This window comes from Larimichthys crocea, chromosome III, assembly GCF_000972845.2.
Source record: "Larimichthys crocea isolate SSNF chromosome III, L_crocea_2.0, whole genome shotgun sequence".
Lineage (NCBI taxonomy): Eukaryota > Metazoa > Chordata > Actinopteri > Sciaenidae > Larimichthys > Larimichthys crocea.
In genome coordinates this window covers 35,628,099-35,654,909 of record NC_040013.1, presented here as the reverse complement: position 1 = coordinate 35,654,909, position 26,811 = coordinate 35,628,099, and the positions used below count along the sequence as shown (strand labels likewise).

Below are 26,811 nucleotides of genomic sequence, written 5' to 3'. Positions count from 1 at the left end.
AGTTTGAGAGTGTGAGCTGGCTTGTTGGAGTCTCTCCGGATAGTTCAGTTTTTCAGATTATAAGCATTCCTAAACACAAACTGAGGATGTGAGTGTGTGTTGACATGTGCACATGATTTCATGTCTATCCTTGTGATGATGGAAGCCCTCAAGTAAAGTTGTTTTTGCCACAAATAAACAATGCTGGTTTGGGACTGAGGTTGGATCTCAGTTTGGGGAAGTACAGGAAAGCAGAGCTTCTCTTTGTGTTTCTGTTTGTGTGCTTAACCTCACTTTGAGAAAATCCCCCTCCTTGGTGTCTACTAAAAAGCTGCAAAAAAGTGCATAGTTGTCAAGCCTCTTTGACACTTCCTTCACACACTGTTAGTGACCGTTTTTTAAATCTCAAATATCCTGACACATTGAGACTGCAGCAGGACTCCACCCTGATAACCACACTGAAATGACCTCAAAGGAAACCGATGCAGTCGAGCACAACAGCAGATCTGCCTGAAAAAAGTTCAGATGAAGTGGGCAGGCATCTGAAATGAGTCTAGCATGACACCACACCAGGGAAGCCTTAACTTTAGTAACTGAGGTGGTTTCATTCTACCACCAACAGGTCGCTATAGTCAGATGTAACCAAACAAATATTTACAGCTACCTATTATAGCTCAAATTGATTTTCTGACCACAGATGCAGCTACATTTGCTCATCTTTAAACTTGTTGTTATGTGCAATTGTGTCTTTATTCTTTATTCTTGATGTCGAGGGGCTAATCAGAGTCAAGTGTCAACATACTTGACCGATGAAGCTGATTCTGATTCCTAATTGACAAAATGGGACAGAACAGATCTTGTTTGTGGCTGGTTGAAATAGCATTGGTGAAAAGTTTAGCCATTGTATCAGTGCAGCTCTTCTCCTAACCCTGCACACTCCTTCAGTTAATGATGAACTAAACAATTTAAGGATGTTCGTCTCTAACTGTTTTGTAATTTCCTTACACTAAATGACAATTTTGTGGTTAACGACAGTACGCGAATGAAGTTCCTGTTGGACTGACATCATTGTGCTAAATTCACAACTCACATGTGATGCCATTGCTCCCCACTACCATTAGCACATTTACTGTCAACAACCACTCAGCACAGTGACTGTATACGAATCCTGAGCTGGGTGCATCTTTGATGAATCAGTGGGCAATGAGTAATTTTTAATTAACAGCTGTATACACATGACAGACATCCTTGATGTCCTCAGCATTTAGTGTGTTTGGGGTCAGGAAAACAAGTACTTGCTCTCATCGCATGATACCATCAGTCATGTGGACTGACTCACAGGAATGAAGCTTGAGTTGCAGAAAAGGATCCTTGTGCTTTTCCAAATTACATTACATGTTTACTCACTGGAGATTTTTAGAGAACTTGCTTTGGCAATGACACGTTTCCTATTGAGATAGAAAACACACAACACCTCAGTGCAGATCATGTGACAACATCCTGCTGATTTTATTGTTTCTGAGTGTGAGAAACTCACAATTTAAGTAATTGCAGGAAACTGGGAGAAGTGATGATCATGATTAATCTTCTTCTAATTGGTCCTCTGGTGCATTTTATCTTTTGTTGCACTGAGTAAAGTACCATTAAGAGGAGGGCAACAGGCTGCAAGTACAGTTTAAATTATAGTGATAGAGAAAACCGCCAAAAACCCATTTAAGTGGAAGAAATAAGGGATAATTTGAACACTAATAAATCACGTTACAGAAGAAATGGGCAGATACGAAGTCAGAAAGACTGCATAGGTTATACATGCACACACACAGTGTGATTATGCTTCTGTATGATAGCAGAAAAAAAAGTCCTTGGAAACATTTTAAAGTGGTTTATTAAAAATATGGTATAAATAAATATGACACTTTGGGTTACATCATTCGGATGAGACTGGAATACACTGGACAGATTTTTCAGTACAAAATTATTTCCTAACATATAAGTTTACAGTAGTTTTCTGCGATAGCAATATCTGATCTCCCATTGCCAGAACATATCAGAACAGTACCTTTAATTTACAGTACATACATTATTACAGTGTCCAACAACCAAGGCATACAGTAGATAATGTAAAGAATGTGATGACACAAGTTAGAGTGTTAAATAATCAATAGAAGAAGGTCATTCATGGTCTCAGACTAATAAAATCACTTTAGGGTTAGCTGCTCAATCTCGTAGGCGGCCCCACAAATCTATTCAACTGTAGGGGGACTTATAAATAGATTACAGAATATACCTACTGAGTTTTAATCACTGAGGTGAAGGTGGGTAGAATACAGTGTAGATTTGTGTCATTTTTAAAATCAGTGCCTTGATTTTTCATGCATGATTTTTGTGTAAAGTATATAAATACTGTGCACAGTAAAATAAAATAAAAAACAACATATTAAAATAAACATTTTAACCAGTGTGATTCAATCAGGGCTATAAAAGAAAACAAAAAAAACACAGTAGTTGTAATAGTGGTACTAAATCAGCCATTTCCATGTCCCATTTCAATATACAGCCATACATTTATGCATTTATGACTAATCTGTCAATTTTAGTTAATTATTTAATTTTTATAATATTCAGTCCTGTAATGTTTAACAAAGACATCAATGATACATGCAACCCTCATTAACAGTAATGTGAATTAAATGACTTTAAACAAAATACCTGAGTTTACAAAAAGTTTCTATACTATAATATATAAGACATAACAACAATATAAAATCTGGACAATCAATTGAAATGCTTAGAGAAGACATTTTTATGTCTGTGTCAGTCTTAGTAATTCACAGTTTCAAGCTGTCATTAGCATCCTCTTCCATTCTGATAATCAGAACTTATAATGGAAGACTTTAACGTGCATGAGGACGAGATAACATTGTGAGCGATTAAACATACAGTACATTAGGCACCAAACATAGGTTACAATTTACCACAATGATGACTGCTTTGTAAATGCTCAAGCGAACACAATCTGCCCCACCAACTTAATATACAGCAGTGGTTGGTGTTGGATTGCAAACCAGCCTTTCAATCCAAAACTGTCTTGACACTGATTAATGTATTGCAAACGACTTTGGCTGTAGTGGTTTTCTTCTTCATCCATTCTTAAAGCTGCATGAATCAATCAATTTGGTCACTAGGGGGAACAAGGACTCAAAAAAGCCATATGGACATGTGGTATTAGGGCCATATAACGCTGTTATTTTCTAAAGTTGTTAACTAACAAATGCCTGATTACACATCCAGCCATATGGTGATCTTTACAAAAAATCTTGTCCTTTAGCTCGCTAAATGTTTTAATTTTCTTTCTTATCTAGTTGCTAACTTTGCCTAGTTGCCATTAGGTGTTTGATGCCTCTTGCTGCCTCGACTCATGAGCATGAGAGTGTTGAAACTGAGTCATGCAGTAATGTATCGTAAAAAAACGAAATAATGAGCAAAAAGATGCAAAAACACACAAAGCTGCAGAGTTGGGCAATAATTCTGGGTTTGTCACTAAGAAAGAAACCTTAAACACAATACTGTAATTTGATTCAGTATTAATACAATAATATTGATTAATGCAGATTTAAGCTTTTGATAACCTGCAACAAGTAGTAAGTCATTATAGTGTAATTTAAGTACACAACAGCATTTTAAATCTGTAACCTTATTCTCCAACACTTATAGCTACAGGTTTGTGTAAGATCATACCCAGTATTGGTTCTTCTGCAGAGTGGGAGTGGTGGTTTGAATAATTTGGGAAGATGACGCAGGGGAACTGTTACTCCAAGAACTTATCAGCATGTTTGAATCAATAGTGTTATAAGCTGAGCCCTGATTTAGTGTCATTAACCGATCAAAAACAGGGCTACCTGGGCAGGCGTGGTTTATTGGAGTGACAGTCACTGTGGGAACTGTTGTGCTCCTGTGGGTTTCACCCTGGTGGGATTGACTGTTTGGAAGACCAGTGGAAGCCGGTTCCTTTGATGTAGCAGTGCTCTGCTTTCTTTGCCTGTGGTGTCGAAGAAAGACAACCAGAACTACAAAGATGATAACAAGCAGCAGCAGGGCCAGCAGTGGTAAGATAACCAGGAGTGGATTGGAGGTTTTCTGAGGGTAGGACTCTACACGAACGGGTGTGTTCCTGAAGGGAAAATCATCTGTTACATGAGTTGGTTTGCCTAGAGTCGTACTGAAAATGCTAGTTCTGTTGGAGTTTCCCCAGCGGTTGCGTCCTTTGAACTTATGCTGGCTTTTGCTTGGTTGCTGGGTGGAGAAGAAAGCCGTAGACAGGACTGGTAAAGCGGTTCCATTTCTGGAAGTTTGTATTGGTGTCTGAGGAGCAGACGATGTGGTTGGGTCAGGTCTTTTTGTGGTTGGAACAAGTGCTGGATCATATGGCACGATTGTAAAGTGGAACTCTGCTTTAGCAGGTTGAATGTTATCAGTTTTCAGTAAAAACACCAGTGAGTCATTTAGCTCCTGAACTCCAGTCATGTTGGCATTCAGCTCCAATGCTACCTTCTCCTGCATCACCTCTTGAAAGGTGAATGACTCAGCCACAGACTTCCTTGACATTTTAGGTTTTGCCCGAACCACCTTCCCATACTTAGGATGGGAGATGATTTCAAATACAGGATCACTATTACTAATATTAGCCAGTTCAAAGGCGTTAAGAAAACTAGTGTTGAGTTTGACAACAATCCCATTGGGAATTCTCAAACCTTTACCAACCTGGATCAAAGGTCTGACAGTTATGTTAAACACTTGGCCAGTCAGATTTGCCTCTGAAGTAAAGGCAGTGAACTCAAAGCTGTCTTCTGCAGAGGAGAGGGAGATCATATGGTAGGACAGCCTTCCAGACTGTAGATCCTCCTGTTCGAACTGTTTAACCTCTTGGTTGTCCTTCAGAAGTTTACCAAAGTTTGGAGGCTTTGTAACCTGGTAGTGAATGGTGATGTTTTTCCCATTGGACTCAGCAGCAAGGTTGTCCTGGGTCAGTGAAACTGAAGTCTGGCCTTGCTCCAGTGTCAATCCAGTGTAGTTGACAAGAGTAATGGTGATTTCTGTGACTTCTAAGTTAAAGAGTTTATATATTGGTTTATGATGGCCATCTGTGACACTGAAGTAGAACACCCCTGATGCAGAGCTTCCATCATGAATGAAATAAACGCTTCCTTTATTGATTTGGGCTTGGCTGAAGGCCGCTATCGACTCATTCAAACTTCCTTCAAGTGCAAGGTAACCATTGTTTGGCTTACTAATCACAGAGAACTTAATATCATCAGGGGGATTGTCCAAGTCTTCAACTTTGAGATTATCAGGCCTGAGTGCTACAGTATCTCCTTGTACTACCCTCAGACTTGGAGATTTTGTTTTTAGCAAAGGTGGCTGATCATTTACAGGTGTTATTGTAATGTTAAAACGCTCCTCAACAACATCATTGTCATCTTGAGGCTGCTGCGCTGTTTTGCCTTTAGGATTTATCCATGCACTGAATACAAAAGAATCGTGAGTTGTCTCTGAATTGTCGTGCTTGTAGGTGATACCGTATTTGTTAATGATGAACTGGGAGAAGTTTGGTTTCTCCTTGGTGAGGTTTCTCTCACCCACTACTATGACACCATGCTGAGGCAGAGATGTCACCTGGAACCAGACCTCATGCAAACTCCGCTGAGGTGTTGGCAGCTTGGACATGAGGTTTGTGGCGTCCAGCTTGGATTCATCAATGACGACACTTTCCCCTTCTGTTACCTCAGCACCTAGTAACAAGCAAACATTATGTTACTCACCAAAGACATCACTGTTAAACATTTCAGTAATAAAACCATTGACAGCATAGTCAGTGGTTGGTCTGTTGGTTGGTCTGTTGGTTGATTAAGTCACTACTTTGGACCAGTCTGAAATATCTCAACAACTATTGGATGGATTACCACAAAATGAAGACACATCTGGTCCCCAGAGTATAAAGCCTACTGACTTTGGTGCTCTCTATTTCTATTTACTGGTTCATGACCCAGAACCCAGCTGTGCTTTGTGTTTATTGCTATTAATTAGCAAGTGTCAGCATGGTAACTTGCTAAACTAAGACAGTTAACATAGCAAGTATACCTGCTTTATGTCAGCATGTTAGCAATGTTACTGTTAGCTCAAAGCACAGCCTTTTAGAACCACTAGCAAAGCTGTAGACGGATCATACCTGTGTTTGCAAGCAGGACTGTGTTGTGTTCAGGTCCAGTATTCTCATAGGAAATATCTATTTTGAAGGTTTGGCCATCCAGAGAAGTAGGCGGTGATGTCACAGAGAAGGTTATGGAGTCCATGGCTTCCCAGCCCACTGATTCGATAGGCGTTTGAATGTACAGAACCTCTTTCCTGTCCACCTGAGGTACAAAAACAGCAAAGAATCTTCATGCAACTGATGGTTTAATCAACTGTACGAACAGTTCAGTGTTAATAATTCTTTGCTATTCTAAATTTACTACAGTATGTATAAGATTTCATCATTCATTTCAATCTGCTTTGCTCAGCAGTAAATAAAGTACTCAGAGCATCATAGCTTTAACTGTGTCAGATCATAATCCATCAGAAATAATTGATTACATAAAAGCCTGACATGTTCGTTCAGCTAAAGAAGTCAGGATGCAGAATATGAATTATTCATACCACAGGAATCTGAAGTTTCCACATTTCCACATCCCAATGTTTAATCATAAACCGGTTCACATCCATTTTATTTCATTTTAAAATATTTTGATGTCCAAACGAAGTGTTGATATGATGTCCAGTTGTTCACTCACCATGTCTTGTGTGAAAGTGGAGATGTCCACTGTTGAATTATCAGGCTGCTTCATCACTAGACGCCCCAGTTTGGGATGACGAATCACACTGAATGTAATGATCCGGTTTGTGGTGTTGGTGACATCGTTGGTCACTACTTGTAAATCCTCATTTGTGATTGGTGTAGAAGAGCCTGGAGGAAAGATGTGAAATATATTTCAGAAAATTACTGATGAAGACAATTAGTTTTTCTTGTCTGGTATTCAGTTTAGCTGTGACCACACTGTTAAAGCTCTTGTGTGGCTGCATCAAATGTTGCAAGTTTTCCCCTCTGGAAGCGATTCACATCTTCAAAATCGTGCAAAACAAGCTCTGGAATAGAGCAACGAGAGTCCTTTGAAGTGTCAAATTAAAGCAGCACTGCAGACATTACAGACTTTTAACAGCACCGTCCAACTGCAGTGCGGGGTGTTACATAAAATCCAAACAAGAAATTAAAAGTGCTTCAAATCTTCCACTTGGTAAGTAAAAAGAAACATCTCCTGTGCATGATAACAGGAACTGTCTACTGAGAGCTTTTTTTCTTTAGATGGATTTCATAGATTTTCATAGCTTTGCTGCCACTGTGGGGATTGTGAGGATCCTAAAAAAAGACTGCTGATAAATGATGGAGGGGATGATAAAGAGGGGTCAAAGCACAGTGAAATTCATTCATCACTAGTCGTGAACACTCCCACTATCCTCGTCTGTCTCTCATGGGAAATTTCCCCTTGAGAGAAAGAGACGGGCTTTCTTGTCTTTTTCAGTGGAAACCTCTCTTGCACTGAATCTGTACAAGATGGGTTTTTGCCATATTGTCAGATATTTGTGCATTTTGGGATAGTAGTTTATACTTGTGCAAAATGTAGAAATACTCAAAGCAATGTCATTAAGGCATCATTATACTCCAAGTGCACTACATGTGCTTGTTGGATTGCTGAGAAGCTTTGAAAATCCCCTCTGACCAGCACACCTCTCTGACACTGGAGTCGGGTGGGTGGAGTATTACTATTTCTATAAACATTCTGAAACTGGCAATACCACATCACACCTACGTCACACTGTAATTGCCCAGCTGTACAAAAGTGAAACATATGGTTAGGTCTGAGTTTCTCTCTTTTTTTGTCACGTATAAGCCAACGCAGGTGACATCTGGGCAGCGTAGGATTTATAGTCTGATTTAGGGGTCATCCAGATGCACATACTGTATTTGCTGTTGGTTAAGGCTGTTCAGTCAATTCAACATGAAACAGAGATGCAAATGTGCTTTGCCACTGGAAACAAAGATCTTATTTAGTGAAAGTGAAAGTAAGGCGAATATACACACAATATATATGGTTGACCTTATTCTTCACCTTCACCAAGCACCTGGTCTTCATACAGACTGACAACCTTAATGGTGAAAGTTGCTGTGGTTTTATTCTGTCTGACACAGTACTCATGGATGAAATTGGGTTCTGATCACTACATTTATCAGGTTAAAAATGTTTAATCTATTTTTATTATTTATATTATTTATCATTATACAATATTTTTAATATATTTTATCGGTGTAAGGAAACAGATTTGTATGTATTTGTAAGTATGGCTCCTACATATATCATTCCTGTTTGGTATACAACCATTATTGTGGAAAGAACAATAACTATTTTCAATAACATAATGTGATATTTGCTTTGCCAGAAACAAAGCGCGCACACATACACACACATTTATTTCATCATGCTCCAGTGTCCTTTCCCTACTCTCTCCATGACGTCTACTGTACTCCACCTTCAAGTTTGTCCTTTCGAAGGCCATGTAACAGTTACACTACATTGCATTAAATAACTATTTTTATGTGTTCAAGTGCTTAACACAATTATAAGCACATTTCCTCATATAAAAATCACTTTAGCAGGTCCCGTGTGGTATTTGCAGGCACCACAATGACTTACTGTCAGAATGCTTTCAGGTAAGCGCTTGTTTCTTAATAAGGCATATGCAACTATTTAGTGAGGAGTCTCTATACAGTTTTATAGTGAGCATGCAGACATTTGAGCACTTTGCAAGGAAGAAGAAAAACATTAATCTCACCTCCACACTGCCAAAGTGTTTTATGTCACCCCTCACCTCACCAAAACACTTCATTGTCAGTTAAAGCTCCCATCCCGCCCACCCCCATCCCCTTTCCTCTGCCCTGCCTGGCACAAAGCACAAACAGGGCTGCCTCAGACAGACAGTGGCACAGCTTTTCAAGCACCCGCTCACCCTGTGGCTGGGAAGCTCAGCAGAGCGTGCCAGTTGGCAGTTTGCTGCCCTCGCAATATCCTTTCCATCTAACTCACAAAACCAGACCACTGGAAATCTCAGAAAAACCTTGAAATGTGTTTGCAGACACAGACGATACCCAGTCAGCCTAATTTTAGCTCCTGAGTATTAAAAGTAGCATCAAAATACATAAAAATATAAAGCCATAGTAGCAGCTGATTCACCAGTCTGGTATTTGTGTGAAGTAATGACTTGGCTGTTGGAAAGAGGTGCTGAATTATTTAACCAATGGGATTGTAGGCAGGGGCTGTATTCAGGCTGTACATCCAAGCAGGTTGACTGAGGGCAAGATGTCCCACACACACACACATACACACACATACACACACTTAAAACCTTCAAGTAAGAGTCCTTAAAATAGAAACAAAAAAGAGGAAATAACTTCTTTGCTCATGGGTTACAACTAAAAAGAGTCTGTGTGAGTGGAGGACTGAGAGACAAAAATACATTGTTTCAGTTCATATTTATGTCAGTTGTGTAGTTTCACTATAACATAAAAGAGAAATTATAGTGGAAAAAGACAGCTTAAAATATGACAATAAAGGGTGTCGATTGGCTCACTTGGTGGAGCAACCGCCCCATGTACGAAAGCTCAGCAGCGGCCTAGAGTCCGACCTGTGGCCCTTTGTTGCATGTAAAAAAAAAACTAAATATGACAATAAGGTGGCTTTGGTCTGTTATGAGTTATATGAAAATAGTGACAAGTGAAAATGTAGATGCTGATTTGAAGCAATGTAAAGGAAGTAGTATTATCTGAAGTATCTGTATAAAGTATAAAGCCAGCCTTGTTCTTAAATGTTAAGGCTCCTCTCAAAAGCGTGATTTACCTGGAAACACCATGAGTGGACGTTTTTTCTCTAGACTGAGAACTAAAGCTCTGGCAGTGATGCTGAAGATCTGCCTGGGAGTGAAGTTCACGCCATCGTTGACTTGGAAGTTGAATCCTCCGGACATGGCACCTGGAAAAGCAATGAAACAAAAAAAATGAATTAAATCTCCACCTGTCAAGAAGCCTCTAAGGCAAAGTTGTTAGATTCTATCTGGTGCAGCGAATAAAGCATCTCAGCTCTTTAAGTACACACTTTCACTTTGTTCTTGGCTGCAAGAAATGTATAAATAAATCTCTTTTTTGCAAAATACACACAAAGAAGTACCAGATCAGCATTCTCAAGAAAACAAACTGCAATACAAGCTAAACAGTCTCAGTAAAGGAATGCTCAGTCAAAATCAATTGTCTATAAACTAGTTTGTATGTATGTGTAAAAAGAAAAGAGACATTCTTCATTACATAGAGTGTGGTGAGCCCCCTGCATACTATTATTACAACCTCTGGTGGTACAAGTACAGACAAAGAAAAAAGTAGATAGAAATCAGAACAGTAAGCAGTAACCTGATCTGAGACCGACATCATCAAATGCTGACAGACCTTTGCAACCATTTTATATCAGAGTTTTCACACTACAAAGTCTCATCACCTCCAACCTGGCCCTCAGTTCAGTTTATCAGGGTTGCAAGTAATTTAACAGCTAGTGAAGAAAGTTGTACATTGTTCGTGCTGATGACTTTGAATCACTGTGACTTGACACAAGCAGAAGGCAAATAAAGCCACTGGAGTATTGTCAACAGCATCTTCTAATGGACGCAGAGGGCAAAACAATAACATGTTGAATCTGGAAATACAAATGATGAGCTCATTTAAAGCTATTATTAACAGGTTATATTCAGACATGATCAGAAGCAAGGTCACAATGTTAAAAATAACTAGTATTACTAATAAGTAGTAAATTATCATGTGGGTCCACCTTATCTTATCTTCTTAAGTCTATGACCTTTTTTTTTTTAAGTCTTCTCTGGCTTCTCAAGTACTCAGAAAATCGGATTTTACCTTTGTGAACAAACAGTAGCTGTCCTTGGTCTATGTGTGCCTGAGTGAAGTTAAGTACCGCCTTCATGGGGGCACTCTTCAGAGCCAGATGTCCATTGCTCGGTGGGGTCACCATGAAGTGTAGTTCCTCTGGGGGTGAATCCATGTCATGCACTCTCAGATCCTCTGGCCTGATCTCTGTCACCGAGGACACCCAAACCTGGACACGAAATGGACAAGGACAAGGACACAACAAATGCCATCTGTCATCTACATGACAATATAGACCTCTGGGAACATGGGAACAGAGATGCTTCGTTTGACAGGTTGTAAAGGCTAATAGAACTTGAAGTAAATGTGAGTTTGACATTTATTTTGATAGATGGAAGGTTATACACTGAGGCAAAAGGCTTAACATTAAAGCTTATTTCCATTTCTTGGTGTCAAAAGGCTTAACATTAAAGCTTATTTCCATTTCTTGGTGTCAAACTTATATAATAAATCTATATTATTGAGGTGTTCTGTGAAAAAAATGTAATAAACTGTGTGTAGGTCTGAACAGGATTATGTCTCATTTACTTCTTTGTATACTTCCTATTCGCCACAGATAAAATACTGTTAGAAAGGAAGCAACAGGCATGAAAACCCAGCAGAATCAGATGATGTGCCCTTGTCATTCATCACCCCATACAATCCACCCAGGATGTTGTGGGTGTGAGTCCAGCTCCAAGGCTATTTCACATTTTTCTCTCTTTATTTTCTCACGTCACTTTTTCACTGCGTAGTTTATCTTCAATGAAGCAGAAGTGCAATAAAAATTATCTCTAACCTTAAAAAACCCAAGACAATAACAACCCATGAAAAAAAGATTTAAATGAAGGACATCTCAGGACTAAATATATCTATGCAAACATGTGTTCGTGAGGCACAGTTGAAGCTTTGCTTTCATGTAAATTCAAAAGCCTTGAGCCAACAAGAGGTAACAGAGGAACTCATTGATACACAGAACGCAAATCTACTAAACTGTGCAGACATTTGACAACAAAGAAAGAGCTTCTGTAGCCCATCAGAGCAACTATTGTACTGTATAACATGCAACCGTCCCTGACACAGGTTGTAATTCTGGACATTTCAATTTTGTAGGAAAAGCACAAGTATTACTAATAACATTAATAATTGTTTCTATTCCAGTAGGTTGTGACAGTGTGACAGTGAGTCAGTAAAAATATTAATAGCAGCTTTAAGGTCACAGTAAATACTAATTTATCATATTTCTTGATCACAGTACTATCACAGTGTTCACACTAGTAAACTGGCATTTTAAAAGGGGACTGTTCCCACTGCTGTTTTGTTGAAAGCTGGTTAATGTGAGAAACATCAGTGAGTAAATCAAGGGAGGGAACTGGTGCAACAAGCCCACCACTAAAAACACTGACTGGTATCTAAATGGCCCCTCAAATTCCCCTAAACTCCCAAACTAAAGTCTGAGGTGTCACTGGCAGTGAGCTGGCCTCTCACTTGGCTATAAATGTTACTTACTGGAACAGAAGCATGGGGTACTTTTTCAATTAGCACCTGTAAAACCCACTTCCACCCACCTCACACCACACACATCATATCGCTGTCAGACTGTGTTCATCAAGGGGGAAATGACTTCACTGATCCCCCATTTAACAGGAAGTCACAGCAGGATCAGTCTGAGGAGGTGATGAACGCCATCAGTGTGACTCACTACATTCAAAGAGAAGACACATGACATCAATTTGGACAAACATCCCAGTTGGAGTCGAGATCAGTCCCGAAAACATGACAGGGTGTTCACCGCTCAACAGGGCGCAGCTTTAGAGAAGCGGATAACAGGTTTAACTTCACCACACAAACATCTTTGATCCACTTTTATTGAATTCCTGTGAGACTGCCAAACCTTGTTTTCATGTTTATTTGTTGAGGTGTCGGCAGACGCTCGATAAATCCCTTTAAAATATTGATTCAGTTGATTTGGCAACTCCTCAATAAAAATAAATGAGGGAATACACAACTCTGTGATCGTAAGACGACCTGTAAATCTCAAAATCTTCCACAGTACAAGTTCGAGATCCAACATGAAGTGCAGTGGCAGAGAGCCACCTGGTGGACACTGAAACTCCAATTCCCTTCCACCTAACATCTACTAAAACTAATCTAATATCTAATAATCACATTTGACATATAGATCCTTAATGCAGACCAGTATGTTACTGACTGAAAATCACAACCCCTTTCAAAAAAAATAAATCTGTGTTTCTGATTAAAACTACTTTTGTTAAGCTGGCTTCCTGATCTTCAGTGCAGTAAATTTTAGAAGTTGCTCTTCTCAGAGTATTCAGGATTGCAGAGGAATTCGAGGCATTTGGGGCAAAGCTGTACAGACAATAGGGTTCTACACTTCAGCCTCTCCTTTCAGCTGGACGTCTCCCAACTCAAGCCACTAAAGCTGACAGAGCAGTCAGCACTGCTCAGCATATACAACACACGACAACATCCGTCTAATGCATGAGTCACATATTTCAACATGTATATGAGTAGTAAGTATTTTCAAAGACAGATAGTAAATAAACAACGGGGTTTTATTTGGATAAGCGACGTAAGACAGAGAGAGATGTGAAGTAGATGAAACTGGACTGAACTGAAGTCATGTGGTCACAGTGTTTGCTATTTCCAGGCCATGCTATCGTGTCACTCAACACCATGATGCTGTGAAATGGGACTAAATTAAAGTGACATATTTTCAGCAGCAAGACCGTATGTCTGTGTAACGCCTGGAGTTTATTTTCCATTTGGTTTAAACTATTTTGTATTCATAAGAAGTTTCAGAAATCATTTCCAGTCATTCCAAACTATGCAAAGTAGCAGCTCCCCTTTCAATTTACTGAAGCAGCATTGCTTGCATTTGACCCACAAGAAAGCAGTGCTTTATTTTCATACTAAAATCTGTTTTAAAACACAACACCATAGCACTATAACAGACCTTCCTACAAGTCCTACTTCTAAATGTATGTCAGTGTCTGTTCTGTGCTGCAAGCCCCCTTGGACCCTCCTCCACATAGCAAACATAGTTTCCCTCATCCAGCCAGCCATGGCAACTTGCAACACTGCACACATGAAAATTGTCTGACAGTAAGCTATGGTGCCAGACCTGCTAGTAAAAAAAAATGTCCAGAGTTTAAATATAGAGCAGCGATGCAGACTCACCCTGAGGACCCTGTTGGCTGTAATAACAGGAGGCTCATCGTTGACAGCTGTAACCTGGATGTACACCGTCTGGGCTGCACTCTGCTTCCTCAGGCCTGTGTCATTGACCACCACAGTGAAGTTGTCATCTAAGGTTTCGCTGCTGTCATGGACATAGTAAATGAATTCGTGTTCCACCTGGTTAAAGAGCAAGGAAATTATTAAGGAGAGATTTAAACTGTCAACATTTATTCAAAACAAAGAGGTGATTCTAAGGTCATTATCATCTCTTATTCTATGACATAGCATACATAAAAAAGCTAAAAATATTACTGCCTTGGAAAATTTATTAAAAAGTAATTAAGAGCACAGAGATGACAGAAACAAATAGCAAGGCCAAGAGACTCCAGCTAGGGGTCAAGCCAAGGTAATGCTATTATTACCTTCGTTTAATTTTGTAATTTAATTAAGGATGAATCTTAGGTAACACTGTAAACAAGCCTGTAGATTAGGGTCAAATTTTAAGAAACTCTCCTAGTAAGATGGCAGGACTCAAGCTCTGTGGCTTCAGTGTTATTTCCAGGCATGACAATAATTACTACAGTCATTCAAATTATTTAGCCATCAGTCCATTAATCAACCCGTCTAAGTCGATTATTCTAAATACTGCTACACAGTCATCTAAATAAGAAGGAAATTTAGGTTACAAACCTTGTCAAAATAAATCCATTGAATCATTACATGGCTGTAAAATGACATTATACCATGCAATATTACTTACACTCAAAATTTAATTATTTATCCACTGTCACTGCTAGTCTAGTGCTACTTTAGTAACTCTAAGAATGTCTGCAAGAATATCTCACCTGCCTCCTGGTGAAAGAGGTTATGGGCACACCAGGGTGTCGGGAATGCTCAACGTGACCATGCTGCGGGGGCTCGGTCAAACTATACAGAAAGTTGATACCAGAAAAGTGTCGGTTTGTGACTTTGAGCACATCCTGGGTCAGTGACTTAGAGGCGCCCTCGTTCAGTGTGATATTGGAGACTTGAAGTGGGATGAGGCGTGGGATAATGTCAACAGACATCCTAATGTCGCTGACATCAGTGACCCCGTTGGTGGCATCGAGGATGAAAGTGTCGTTGACTTTGCTGGACTCCACCTGCATGTACTGGATGTTCCCACTGTTAATGTCCTCTTGGGTAAATGTCTTGACAGGAGACTGTTTGGTTCCGATGTAGCGCTCCTTGACAAAACGCCGGAGAAAGCCATACAACGGGGCTACCTTGACTGTGAATACAATATCTGATGGCAGGTTGTCCTCGTGAGTGACCTGCAACGATGAGAAAACATATTCAGTGGTTAAATTTAAAATGTTCCATGTGTCACCAAAGTTCAGTTTTCATTTTACTCTCAATGTAACATGGCATCGTCAGCATTTACTTTCTGCCCTTTCAGCAGCCTTAAAAATCAGAGAAATAAAAACTGGTCTTTGACTGTAACATTTGTGTGTTCTTCTATTATAATTTTGTTATTTATGTGCCAAATATTGTTCCTCTTTGGCACCATAACTACACCACAAGATGCAGATTGAATAAATTAGTTTATATCATAATATAATAACATAAATAAAAATGGGATGATATCAGTCATTATATTTTTTGAAAATAGCAGTTGTATGGACAATGATGAAAGCTTGAGCTGTCTGTCTTGTGAAACACTCACCTCTAGTTTAGTTTCGTCAATCTTGACTGGTTTTCCCTCTTCCACCAGTAAAATGTTGTGATGCTGCACGATGGGTGGCCTCTGATGACTTTCCAGGAAAACCTTCACATTAATACTCGCTGCAAGTCGAAGATCTTTAGCTTTCACTGTCAAATTGAAATAGTCTGCCAGATGCTTGCTGTCATCATGCTGATATGAGATCAGCCCACTCTTTAAGTCAAACTGTGAAAATGAATCCACCTTTATTTCATTACGATAAAGTCCTCCATACTTGGGAGCCTCATCTAACTGGAAGATGACCTCCTGATCATCTCTGATGTCCAAATTTGATACGACACTGAAATTATTGGTGGAAAATATTACTGAATGGCCTTTCTGAACCAGCAGGCCAGTGTTGTTGCCAACCTTCAAGAATGGGTCATGTGCACTTATATCTAAAAGGCTTGATATGAAATGCTTTCCATCCGAGACAAAGAGCACAAACCGCCCAGTGCTCACACCTTTGTGGATGAACAACACTCGCTTTTCTTCCAAATCCTTCTGTTGAAAGTTGATCAGGCGATGAGTGGTGTCATTAACCAGCACTAGGTCTCCCATCGGGATTCCACGTCGAGTGTACATCAGCTGGCCATCATCAAAATCAGAGTCTGCATCATGATAACGCAAATCCTCTATAGTGAGTAACTTCTGTCCATCCCTTACTACTTGGAAAACTTTATCAATAACACGTACCGGCTTTTGGTCATTCAATAGCTGAATAGAAATGTTGAACACTCCTTGTTTGGTGCCAATTTCATTTTCTGCAATGGAAGATTTGAACCCTTGGCTGGTGGAGGCTATGAAAGTAAACTTGTCTTCAGTTGTTTCACTGTCATCATGGATATATATAATCCGTTCCTGTAATATATCCTGATTAGTAAAGGTTAAGATGTTGTTGTAGCTTGCATTGGAATTTGACTGACTAATACGGGCAAGCTTTCCATGTTTGGGGCTGCTTATAACTGTGTAGTACATTTCCTTTGTACCCAAAGTCTGTGCAAACAGCTCATCTTTTGTAATAAGTTTACTTTCTCCTTCCATAAGTGAGAGTCCATCATTTCTCATAAACACACTGTTGATATCAGCTTTAATGGAAAACTGGAAATCATAGTTTTGTGACTGAGCATGTTTGGAAACCAGCTGAAATTTGAACCTGTCACTTGTATCTTCATAAGGTCTGTCAACTAGCTCGTAATATACTTTTAGATTTGTTACATCTCTTTGGCTAAAAGTTGAGTTTTTTCCTAAGACTGTGGTGTCTAACAAGAGTTTCCCTTTCTTTGGTATGGTGAGAACCCGAAAATAAAGGTCATCCTCTGAGAGGTTCACTCCTTCAGCTGTGGCAAAAAGATAATCTGAGTTTAGTGTCACTTTTCTAACTTTATCCATTCCTATCATGATATTCCTCACCAGATGGTACTTCACCCACTTTACAGTGATTGGAAAGAGTATTTCAGTGGTTGCCCTTGCAGCCACATTAACTTTGCTTTTGAAGTAATCAGTGGCATTAGATGTCTGGAGTTCTTGAAAAGTACTTACATATCTCAGGCGCTCTTTTTCTAGAAGTCTTTGGGAAAATGAGTCAGTAGGCCTCCATTCACCACTTGAGTGAAGTCTCTGGAGTTCTCCATACTGAGGGGGCTCAATAATATCATACCGGATGTCTACAATTTGTTTCACAGCATTAGTGTGCACAGACAGCTGCTTTGTGCCAATTATAGCTGATTCTCCTTGAATGATTGCAAGGCCTGTGTTGTTGGCAATCTTATACTCCAGTGCTACAGCCATGACCCTTAAAACAACAGTGTTGCTGACCTTTTCCCCATCGCTAACTCTAAGGACTATCCTTGAATTTCGAACTCCTGTGTGCACATAGTACACCCTCAGTTCCTCCAAGTCTAAATATGAGAATGAAGTCACTGCCTTGCCAGGATTGTTTTCTAGTTCCAAATATCCTGCATCAGCATTCAGGTTTCCAAGTACAGAGAAAACAAGATCAGTGTAGCTGCTGTCTATGTCTGTGGCCTTCAGAACATCTGTGGTGAGGCGCTTCTTCGAGTTCTCTAACAGGACAAAGAGATTTCCTTCAGGGAGGCTCAATTCAGGTGCATCGTTGGTGGGTGTCACAGTAATATTGTAGCGATACAATTTGTTGCCCTTCAGATAATCAGGAACTTCTTTTCTACTGCTAGAATAAATTGAAAACATGAAGAAGTCATCTGGTTCCTCAGACCCTCCATGGATATACATCGCTCGTCCATGCCAAAGATCCAACATGCTGAAGGTGTTCTCCTCTTGATCAGGATCAACATCAAGCCTTATTTGACCATGAATAGGTTGCTCCTGAATTCGGAACATGATCTGAGACTGTCGAATGCCGAGCTTCTTGAAGTCTAAAAGAACCTTAATGTGTTTGGCCTCGAGAGATGCTCGACCACCTTCTGGAACCACAAGGTTTTTGAGATGCACAAAATTCGATCCATACCTTCTGTCCAAGCCCCTTGCAAGGGTGGACATGTGAAGTGATGGTGTTGTTGTCATTAAGTGAAAGGGGGATTGTGGAGCACTTGTTGGACTCACAGTGGTTGATGGTTCTGGTTCTCTCTCTGGTTCACAACCAACTGATATATCTTTCGTGACGACAGCATTTGAGAGACCCATCTTCACTCTGTTGACTTCAATGTTCTTCAAACATCCTTTAAAGGAACCTCCTCTGACACGCTTTCCAGACACAGAGACAAGCCCCACCTTTCTGACTTCTGCTCTGGTGCTGTCATCGATACCTCCAACAAAAAGATAACCTTTAAGCTGAAACCCCTTGGAACGAGAGCTAATGCTACTTTTAACCATCTCTCCATCAACAGTTAGCTCAAGGTTTTTGGAACTGAAATGCAACTTGATGGAGTGCCATTTCCTGTCATTGATGAACATGAGGGAACGAAGCTCAGTTTTAGTTCCACCTTTCCCAATAATGGCCACTGGCAAACCCTCCTGAATCTCCACAGCCACAAAGTCCCCCTCTCTGGCTGAATTGTACATGATAATTCCTTCTTTGGCTGAAGTGTGCACAACACACTCGAATACTGCTTCGTGTTGGGCATTCCAGGTTGGAAGAGAAATGTAAGCCCTGGAGCTGAAGAAACTGATAGAGTCCTCCTCTGTAGCAAAGAATTGGGGACTACAGCCTAAAGACACCTCATAGATGTTCTTGAATCCGGTATATGGCCTCAGTGATGACAGTATGTCATGTTCATTGAAGACCACCTCATCCATGCAGCCTCGGAAGCCAATCAGGTTTCTGGGGAGGTAAAGTTTGTCCAGGCCTCCTGAGCCTCCGACATATAGACCATCCAAAATACTGAGATCTTGATGGGAGCCTGGCATCTTTACACTTGTGTGAGAGTTCTTGTCTACAGTCAGAGTGACATTGTGCTGCACATGGCGGATCTCCACAGAGTGCCAGGCCAGATCGTTAAGCTGTGTACCTCTCTCTGAATGTAACACTTGCTCTCCAGATCCAAGGTCCAGTTTAAGCTAAGAGAAGAAACAAAACAACTGGGTTACAAAATATGCTAGGGTAAGAGGGTAAAAGTACCTACTGATCTGATCAATTATATTTAAATGTAAGATTATTAGTTCAGAATACATATTTTTGTGATGTCCCACATTAAATATAGCCATGGTCTATTGGTCCACCACAATGAAATACCTCAAGAACAATTGGCTTGTCATGAAATTTTGGTGGACACTCATGGTCCCCTGGGGATGAGCCTACTAACTTTGGTGATCCCCTCTAGCATCATCATGAGTTGGTTTGTTTTATTCTCACCAAATATTGCATTAATTGCCATTAAATTTGGTACAGCTATCTGTAGTGTCCAGAGAATGAAGCCTACTGATTTTGGCTTTGAGCTTTCACTTCATTTTTTCACCATATCCAGATCAAAGTTTCAATATCTCAACACCTAGTTAATAGACTAAATCTTCCTCAACCATCACCATGAGGTTAACATGTCTTGTTTAAACATGCACGTATAGGTTTTAACTGTTTTGTATGATCATGGAGACAATATTGTTAAAAAATATATTTTTAATAACATATAAAAAAATATATAAATATATAGCATGCAAATGCAAAAATGTGCAATGTGTGTTTCATAAACAGATTATATTATTGTTTTGATAATCTGACATTATGTAGACACTGTGACACCTGGAAAGGGAAACACAGGATTTCGACTGCTTATACCCTGTGATGTTACAAGTTCTTATAACAGTGGGCTTTGTCTGGGATTTAAAGCAGGAAGAGAACTATTATCTATTTGCCTTCAGCTATGTCCTCAGAGCATCATGTCACCATCTCAAACTAATGCAGCATTTAGAGGACATGCATGTCAAGGCTTGCTGCCAAGTCCCTGCTATTCATGCATGGGTTTTCAGGGAACAAATCCTCATGACTGACTCACTTGGAATGAGACCCCAAGCCTGAGGATAACTTGTGCAAGTTAACAAAAAAAATATTTGGTGACCTGAGCCAGTTTAAGTAACAGGAACGAGCGATTCACTCCTCGTGCTCACTGAAGTATGATAATGCCACACAGTCGTCACTGTGATTCATTCCCAGTAGCACAAGTCTAACACGAATAGAAGCTTAGTCACAAGAATTTCTCGAGGAATGATGCACAAAAACTATAATGCATATCTCAGGATTCCTTGTGTATCTTTTGAATAAATCTGTATATAAAAAAAGCCTGGATGCTTACTGGTTGAGTGTCCAAGGTATACATATCTTGTCATTAAGCCAGAGGTACATGTGCAGAGGTGTACCTTGCATGTTAAGTTCATTACTATTATATTTACTTCCAGATAAATATTGTGGCTTTTTCACTGCTTGAATTTAACATTAAAGCAGACTTCTAATATTTTTTTTATGACCTAGTAATTCAAGTTTATTCCACTATGGACTTCACTGCCTTGAAATATAGGTTTCCAAATTACAAATACAGATTTACAAATTTCTGTTTGTTTTTTGTTACCTTTTAAAAATTTACAAAAATGAATTACTTAAATTTGAGCTTTGTGAAATCAGTCATGTTTTGCTTTTCAACTGACTAAGGTTTGGAGATTGATTTATAGGCGTACCTCTCATGACTGAATTGAGAAAATGGACTTCTCTGGGAAGACACCTTTATGACTACATAGGCCAGTATTACATCAAGTGACTGTGTTTATAAGTAAAGAAGAGCTTCTTCATATTATAGTATGTAACATATTATTCCAAATTACCAAATTTGCTGCTTTACTCTGTTTTATATTTTTCTGAATTGAATATAGTCGGGATTTTGGACAGTTGGTTGGACAAAACAAGACATCTGAATGTCACCTTGAGGTCTGAGAAATTTGGATTGACAATGTTTTTAGTACCTGTTAGTTTTTTAAATAATTAATTAATAATAACGAAATTAATCAATATTTAAAATAACAATTATGTCCATCCCTATATTACATCATCTTACAGTGATTACAGTACCAGAAGTTAGCTGCATGCAAGCAGTACACTGATTAGTTTAATGGTTTTTGATTATCCATGAAAATAAAGGAACTGTCAGACAGAGGCAGTAGAAGGCAGATATGTGTTGCATTGTGATCAAATCACAAATGATCTGACTAACACGCACAGTGTAATTGCACAATGATCACTTGGTTATTCAAATACAATAAAACACAGATCAGCCTTCATAATCTTCTAGTTTCCACAGTGACAAGTGACTGGTATGGAGTCAACACTCACACCACACAGGCTTGTCTGCTTGTGTTACTGTGCTGAGAGACTGACACTGTCAACTGAGATGGAGCAATAGCTTAAGGTGGTCAGTGTGTGTGTGCGCGCGCATCATGTCTTTTCATACACGTGCATGTGGTCGAGCACAAAGATGTGCGCCTGCACATATATGTATGTGTGTGCTTATGTATGCTTGAACACATATGTTCATGTGCTGGGGCCACGGATGTACCCACCTGGAGGCGACCAGCATGGAGTTCTAGTAGGAAGTAGTCCGTCTGGCCAGCAGCTAGAAACAGCAGGCCATTGGTGCTGGAGGTTCGGAAGCGAATGCGAAGCGTGTTATGGTCGGACGACTCTGTTGCCTTCAGCTGTACAAAGCCATCACCATAGAAGGAAGCTGAAGAAAGAGACATTAGAGAGAGATACTTTTAAAATAGTAAATTGAGAAAAAGTGAAGCACATAGATGTGTTAAAATGTGGCATTTGCTGTCTTTTGCAGGCTGTTGAATTAATGTTTAACACTCATTTAAAGTGAGCGGAGTATAAAGGAGAACTGGAACAGAAAGTACAGTAATAGTGAATACAGCAAACACAGAGCAAGTCAAGTCAAGCATTGTGGTCTTAATATAGCAAACATGTGACATTTAGATATAAAAGCCAGGCTAATTATCATCCTGGTTGTTCTTTACAAATGAAGCAGAGTCTGTGTACATGGAAAACCCTAACCCTGACACACACGCACAGGCACACACACATACACAGCTTTATAACACTGTGCACAAATTATACCTCCCCTCATTTAAAGAATGTTTGTGCTGTTTAGATCTGCTGAGTTTAGGCTTCCAGGTGGGCCAGTTGTGTTTGTGCTTCATGTGCTCAACCATGATGATTTACATGCATTCACGTATGACGACAGTATAATTACGATGCATCAAAGTTTTACCTGTAAAATAATAACCACCTTTAAGATGAAACAAAAACTCCAGCACAAGCATTGCACCTAAATTGCAGGTTTATGTCTGCACTCATTTGCAGATTTAGGAGAAAGTTGTACGTGGACTGTCCGAAAAAAGTAGGAGTGACATAACTGAATTTTAAAGATATTTGACTTTACTGCCGCAACAGCTGTATACAAACGGAGGCGATGGATGTGGAGGTGGCTCAGAGGGAATCAGACATGTTTGGGCCTGTCCTGCCCTGACAGGAACCTTCAACCTGAACATGAAAGGCTCTGACGTCCCTACATTGTCTGTGGCCGCATGTTCCAGGAAGAGCGTGGTGGACGGACCCAGCTGTTTCTTCTACCTCACCTCCCAGCCATCTCACATCACCCTGTAATCTGGGCTAACACGCTCTGAAGCTTTCTCATCTAAGCCTCCATGCCAAGGCACCACAAGCTCAGTTGATGAGCTCCAGAGTCCCACGCATAGTCAAATGTGTAGAGGAAAATGTCCACTCCATGTTTGATTTATTTGTAGTTCATGACCAAGGGCAAGAGTGGACTACTGCTAATGGGCCAGAGTGACTCATTGGTTCAGATAGATAAAGTTAATGTGAGTTAATCCATTGTTTTTACTCTTAAAAGATCGAATGCACTCATGGGTGGTTTGCAAATCCAGTCTGGGCTATGCAGTCAAAATTAACACAATTAAACCACTAAAGCACGTAAATGAACCTTTCAGCCATATCATTTTACCAGTATCAATCAGCAAGAGCCAATTCTACAGACAGAAAACTATAAAAAATCAACCTTAGTGTTTCAAAACATGCATCTTATGGCAAATAAAGACAACCAAAAGAAACAGATCAGTGGCAAATAATATAAATAACATATATTTAAATGCAAAAAAAACCCCAAAACAATGTTGTATTTTTCCTCAACTCCAAGTCTGCTTGATTAAATATTTAGTATGTGAACAGCCAACACATGACCCATATTTATAACACTGAATGGTAAAATATCAAATCTCAACTGAGCACATGAAGATCTGTGCTTCTCAGATAATTTATTACCAACATGATTTTATATACAAATGTCATATTTTATTTTTCTAAGTATTAAGTAATATCCTCAACAGTTTAGGTTTAGTTCATATTGCTCAATGTATCAATCAACAAAACTCTTGATCTTGATCTGACATAGCAATACGCTAAAACTCTGGTTTGACAAGGTCTCAGAGGTCAAGAGTTGGAGTTGGTTGGTTGAACTGGATTACGAGTGAACTAATTGCAATAGTAAATTGTTTGGATTTTGTGCATTGTATAATAAAGGCTCTTGTCTGCGCTACCTGCAAAAAAGGTTTCCGCGCAAGTTGGCCTACTAGCAGTTCAGGCCATGGACAATCCCAGATAAAACAGATTTCAGCCAGCTTTCCACCACATCAAGCAGCTACACGTCTTCCAGTGAACCTCACATGGTTGTTCTCATCCCATAACTACTGTAGCCAGCTTTTGTGCACACCCAAAAATGAATAATCAAGTATAGGCAGACACCAAGTGGAAAAACTTTCCCTCCAGGTGCTTATTTACCAGCGATTCATCCCACAGCTCTAACTACTCATACACAGACAGGTACCAATTATATATATATATTTTAAAAAAGCACGTTTTGATTGCAGTTATTCCCATTGTTTGTTTAAATCAAATGAACTGCCATTAACCGACCAGTCAGGTGTAATGTGCCTTTAACAAACATTACATACAGCTGGGAATGAGCAAATTCACTGGCCCACTGATCACTTATCCCGATTCTGACCCTGAGTAGGACTGACTGAATTTATTTCTCATTTGTAAGTCATGTTTATTCATCTGACTGGCTCTGTTTACATAATAGAGTCGAAGCATTTCCAAAAACTGGCCCAGAGGAATGAAATTACATTTTTCTCCTTAAATTCAAAAGGATGGATATGCATGCTTATTTTTATTTTAGCATTTTAGCGATGACATCATATTACTGAACATCATGTTACTTGCTTATGTTGCTTAGAACAAAGGGGTCTTCTCCACAGTTCAATGTTTACCATATTCACAAGCTGAAACATGGATATTTTGAGGGGTATGTAAATGAAAGAGCATAGTAGACTCCCAGAAAACAATACCCTAACATAAACATACCCGTGTACACCTGACTGTGTGCCTTAAGAGGCAGGAACAGGAGGTGTTTAGAGGTTGTTCTGTAATCTACATGTCTGCGGGGGCAGTTTTCTGTGCGCCAGGGACATTTCTTTGTGAGATTTCACGACAACAAAGCTAGTGACCTTTTAGCGAACACCCGCTTACAGTTAATTTGAGGGGTAGGACCAGTGCTTGTCACTGCCTGTGTGCTCAGTTCATGCAACAAAATCAAAGATGCAACTTGACTGAAGTGCCTCTTTGGTTTTTTCCTGTTGACAGCCACGCCACTCTGTTCCTGGTGCACTGCCAAAGCCTGGGACATGGTTGCTTTAGCAAAGGCTTGTTTCATAATGCTACAGGAACACAGAGAATGGCACATAATCTGAAATGCACTGAAGTACATCAAATGCCTATATATGTAATTATTTTCAGTGAAGGATATGAGTGTGAGTCATGGTGAAATGATTCCTGATTATGCCCAGGGGTAAAGCCCGAATGCTGAATAAGATGACACATGCCCGGGATCAAATCAACCAGAGAGGCTAATGCATGCACACATGGATGTAAATAATGTACTGTTCTGTATCTGGAACTCACAAAAAACAACATATTTTCCACCTCTCAACGCAGCAACGACTGTCCATTTCTGTGATTTCATTTGTGTCACAGTCAGATAGTTCTTCCAGTGCAGTGGGCATCACAGTCCCATCTCTGCTGCTGCCTCTAATAAAGTCCTGTGTGTGTGTGTGTGTGTGTGTGTGTGTGTGTGTGTGTGTGCAATGCATCCAGAGTCTAATGCCAGTCATTAATATGAGATAAATACTGATTTCATTCATTTAAAATTCAGAATCATTAAAAGCTAAAAAATTACTTGTTACTTGAGCCTGTCCTCATTCATAATTTATCCATTTGTGTTAGGAACATTTTAAGCTCAGTGAACCATTAAAGCAACTCACCAGCACGTACAGAAAACATACAACAATCCTCTGTAAAGTGATACCAAGCCTGCTTTTGGAGACATGCTCATGATGTTACAGAAATAGAGCTGGAGAATGATTATGAAGGAGAGAAAAAAAAAGGTAACCACCAGAAAAGGTGAAAAGGTAAATAATCATGTTTATGACTCCAGAAGTGGCTTTTATAATATGGAAAGGATGAAAATATTTCCTCAGTTATCTAAACTATCGTCAAAGTTAACAAATCAGAATTCACAGCATTAACAGCTCGTCATTGAACGCACCATGACATAAGTTGATATCTCGTTTCTTTTCATTGATAAAAACAAAGTGGGAAAAGTTGCATTGTTACCTCCGGACGCCAGCTCGAACAGGAGCGACCACCAAAGCAGCCCGTGGAGCCACAACTTCTTCTTCTTTTTCGGGTTGTTTTGCACAACAGAGTCCATCTTTCTTCTCCCGGTGGAAAACACTAATGTTAGAGGACTGCGCAGTTACATATTTACAGACATGTTTTCACTTCTTCACGGTCCGGTACCGTCAAACACAATAGTTAATCCTCCAAATGGTGAGTGTGTGTGTGAGAGAGAGTGAGAGAGAGAAGGTATGCAGCAGCTGAACTGAGGCTCAGATGTAGGTCCTCGTTAAACTCCGCCTCGTGTGTGTGTGTGTGTGTGTTAACCTCACTTTTCAAAATAAAAGCTAGAAGAACAACACCATAGGGGACATTTAAAGGGCTCATAATTAACCTGATTTACATTGGCTTTTATTATATGCCACGTGAGTGCCCACAAAATAAATCAAGTGGAAAGTATTTATTAATTAGGAGTTATGATGTTACAAAGGTATTCAGTTACAGCCAAGAGACAACCAACCTCTGAGGCTTTGAAATGAAGCCAATGCAGTGCAAGTGCCAAAAACTGCAGTTCCTCCAACGACCACTTGAGCCTGGCTACAAAGTTATTACCTAAAGGCTCAACTT

At 39.7% G+C, this 26,811-nt stretch overlaps 1 protein-coding gene across 1 annotated transcript; it reads right to left on the bottom strand.

The window, feature by feature from the left end:
* Nucleotides 1-1,845: 1,845 nt before the first annotated feature.
* Nucleotides 1,846-26,479, bottom strand: cspg4ba (chondroitin sulfate proteoglycan 4ba). The gene is made up of 10 exons (XM_010735950.3): nucleotides 26,182-26,479; nucleotides 21,993-22,156; nucleotides 15,936-19,508; nucleotides 15,076-15,543; nucleotides 14,231-14,407; nucleotides 11,021-11,219; nucleotides 9,963-10,094; nucleotides 6,807-6,979; nucleotides 6,206-6,389; nucleotides 1,846-5,768 (listed from the first exon to the last, which is right to left on the bottom strand). Exons 1-10 carry the CDS (start codon nucleotides 26,276-26,278, stop codon nucleotides 3,712-3,714), a joined length of 7,224 nt encoding a protein of 2,407 aa, XP_010734252.3. The 5' UTR covers nucleotides 26,279-26,479; the 3' UTR covers nucleotides 1,846-3,711.
* Nucleotides 26,480-26,811: the final 332 nt, after the last annotated feature.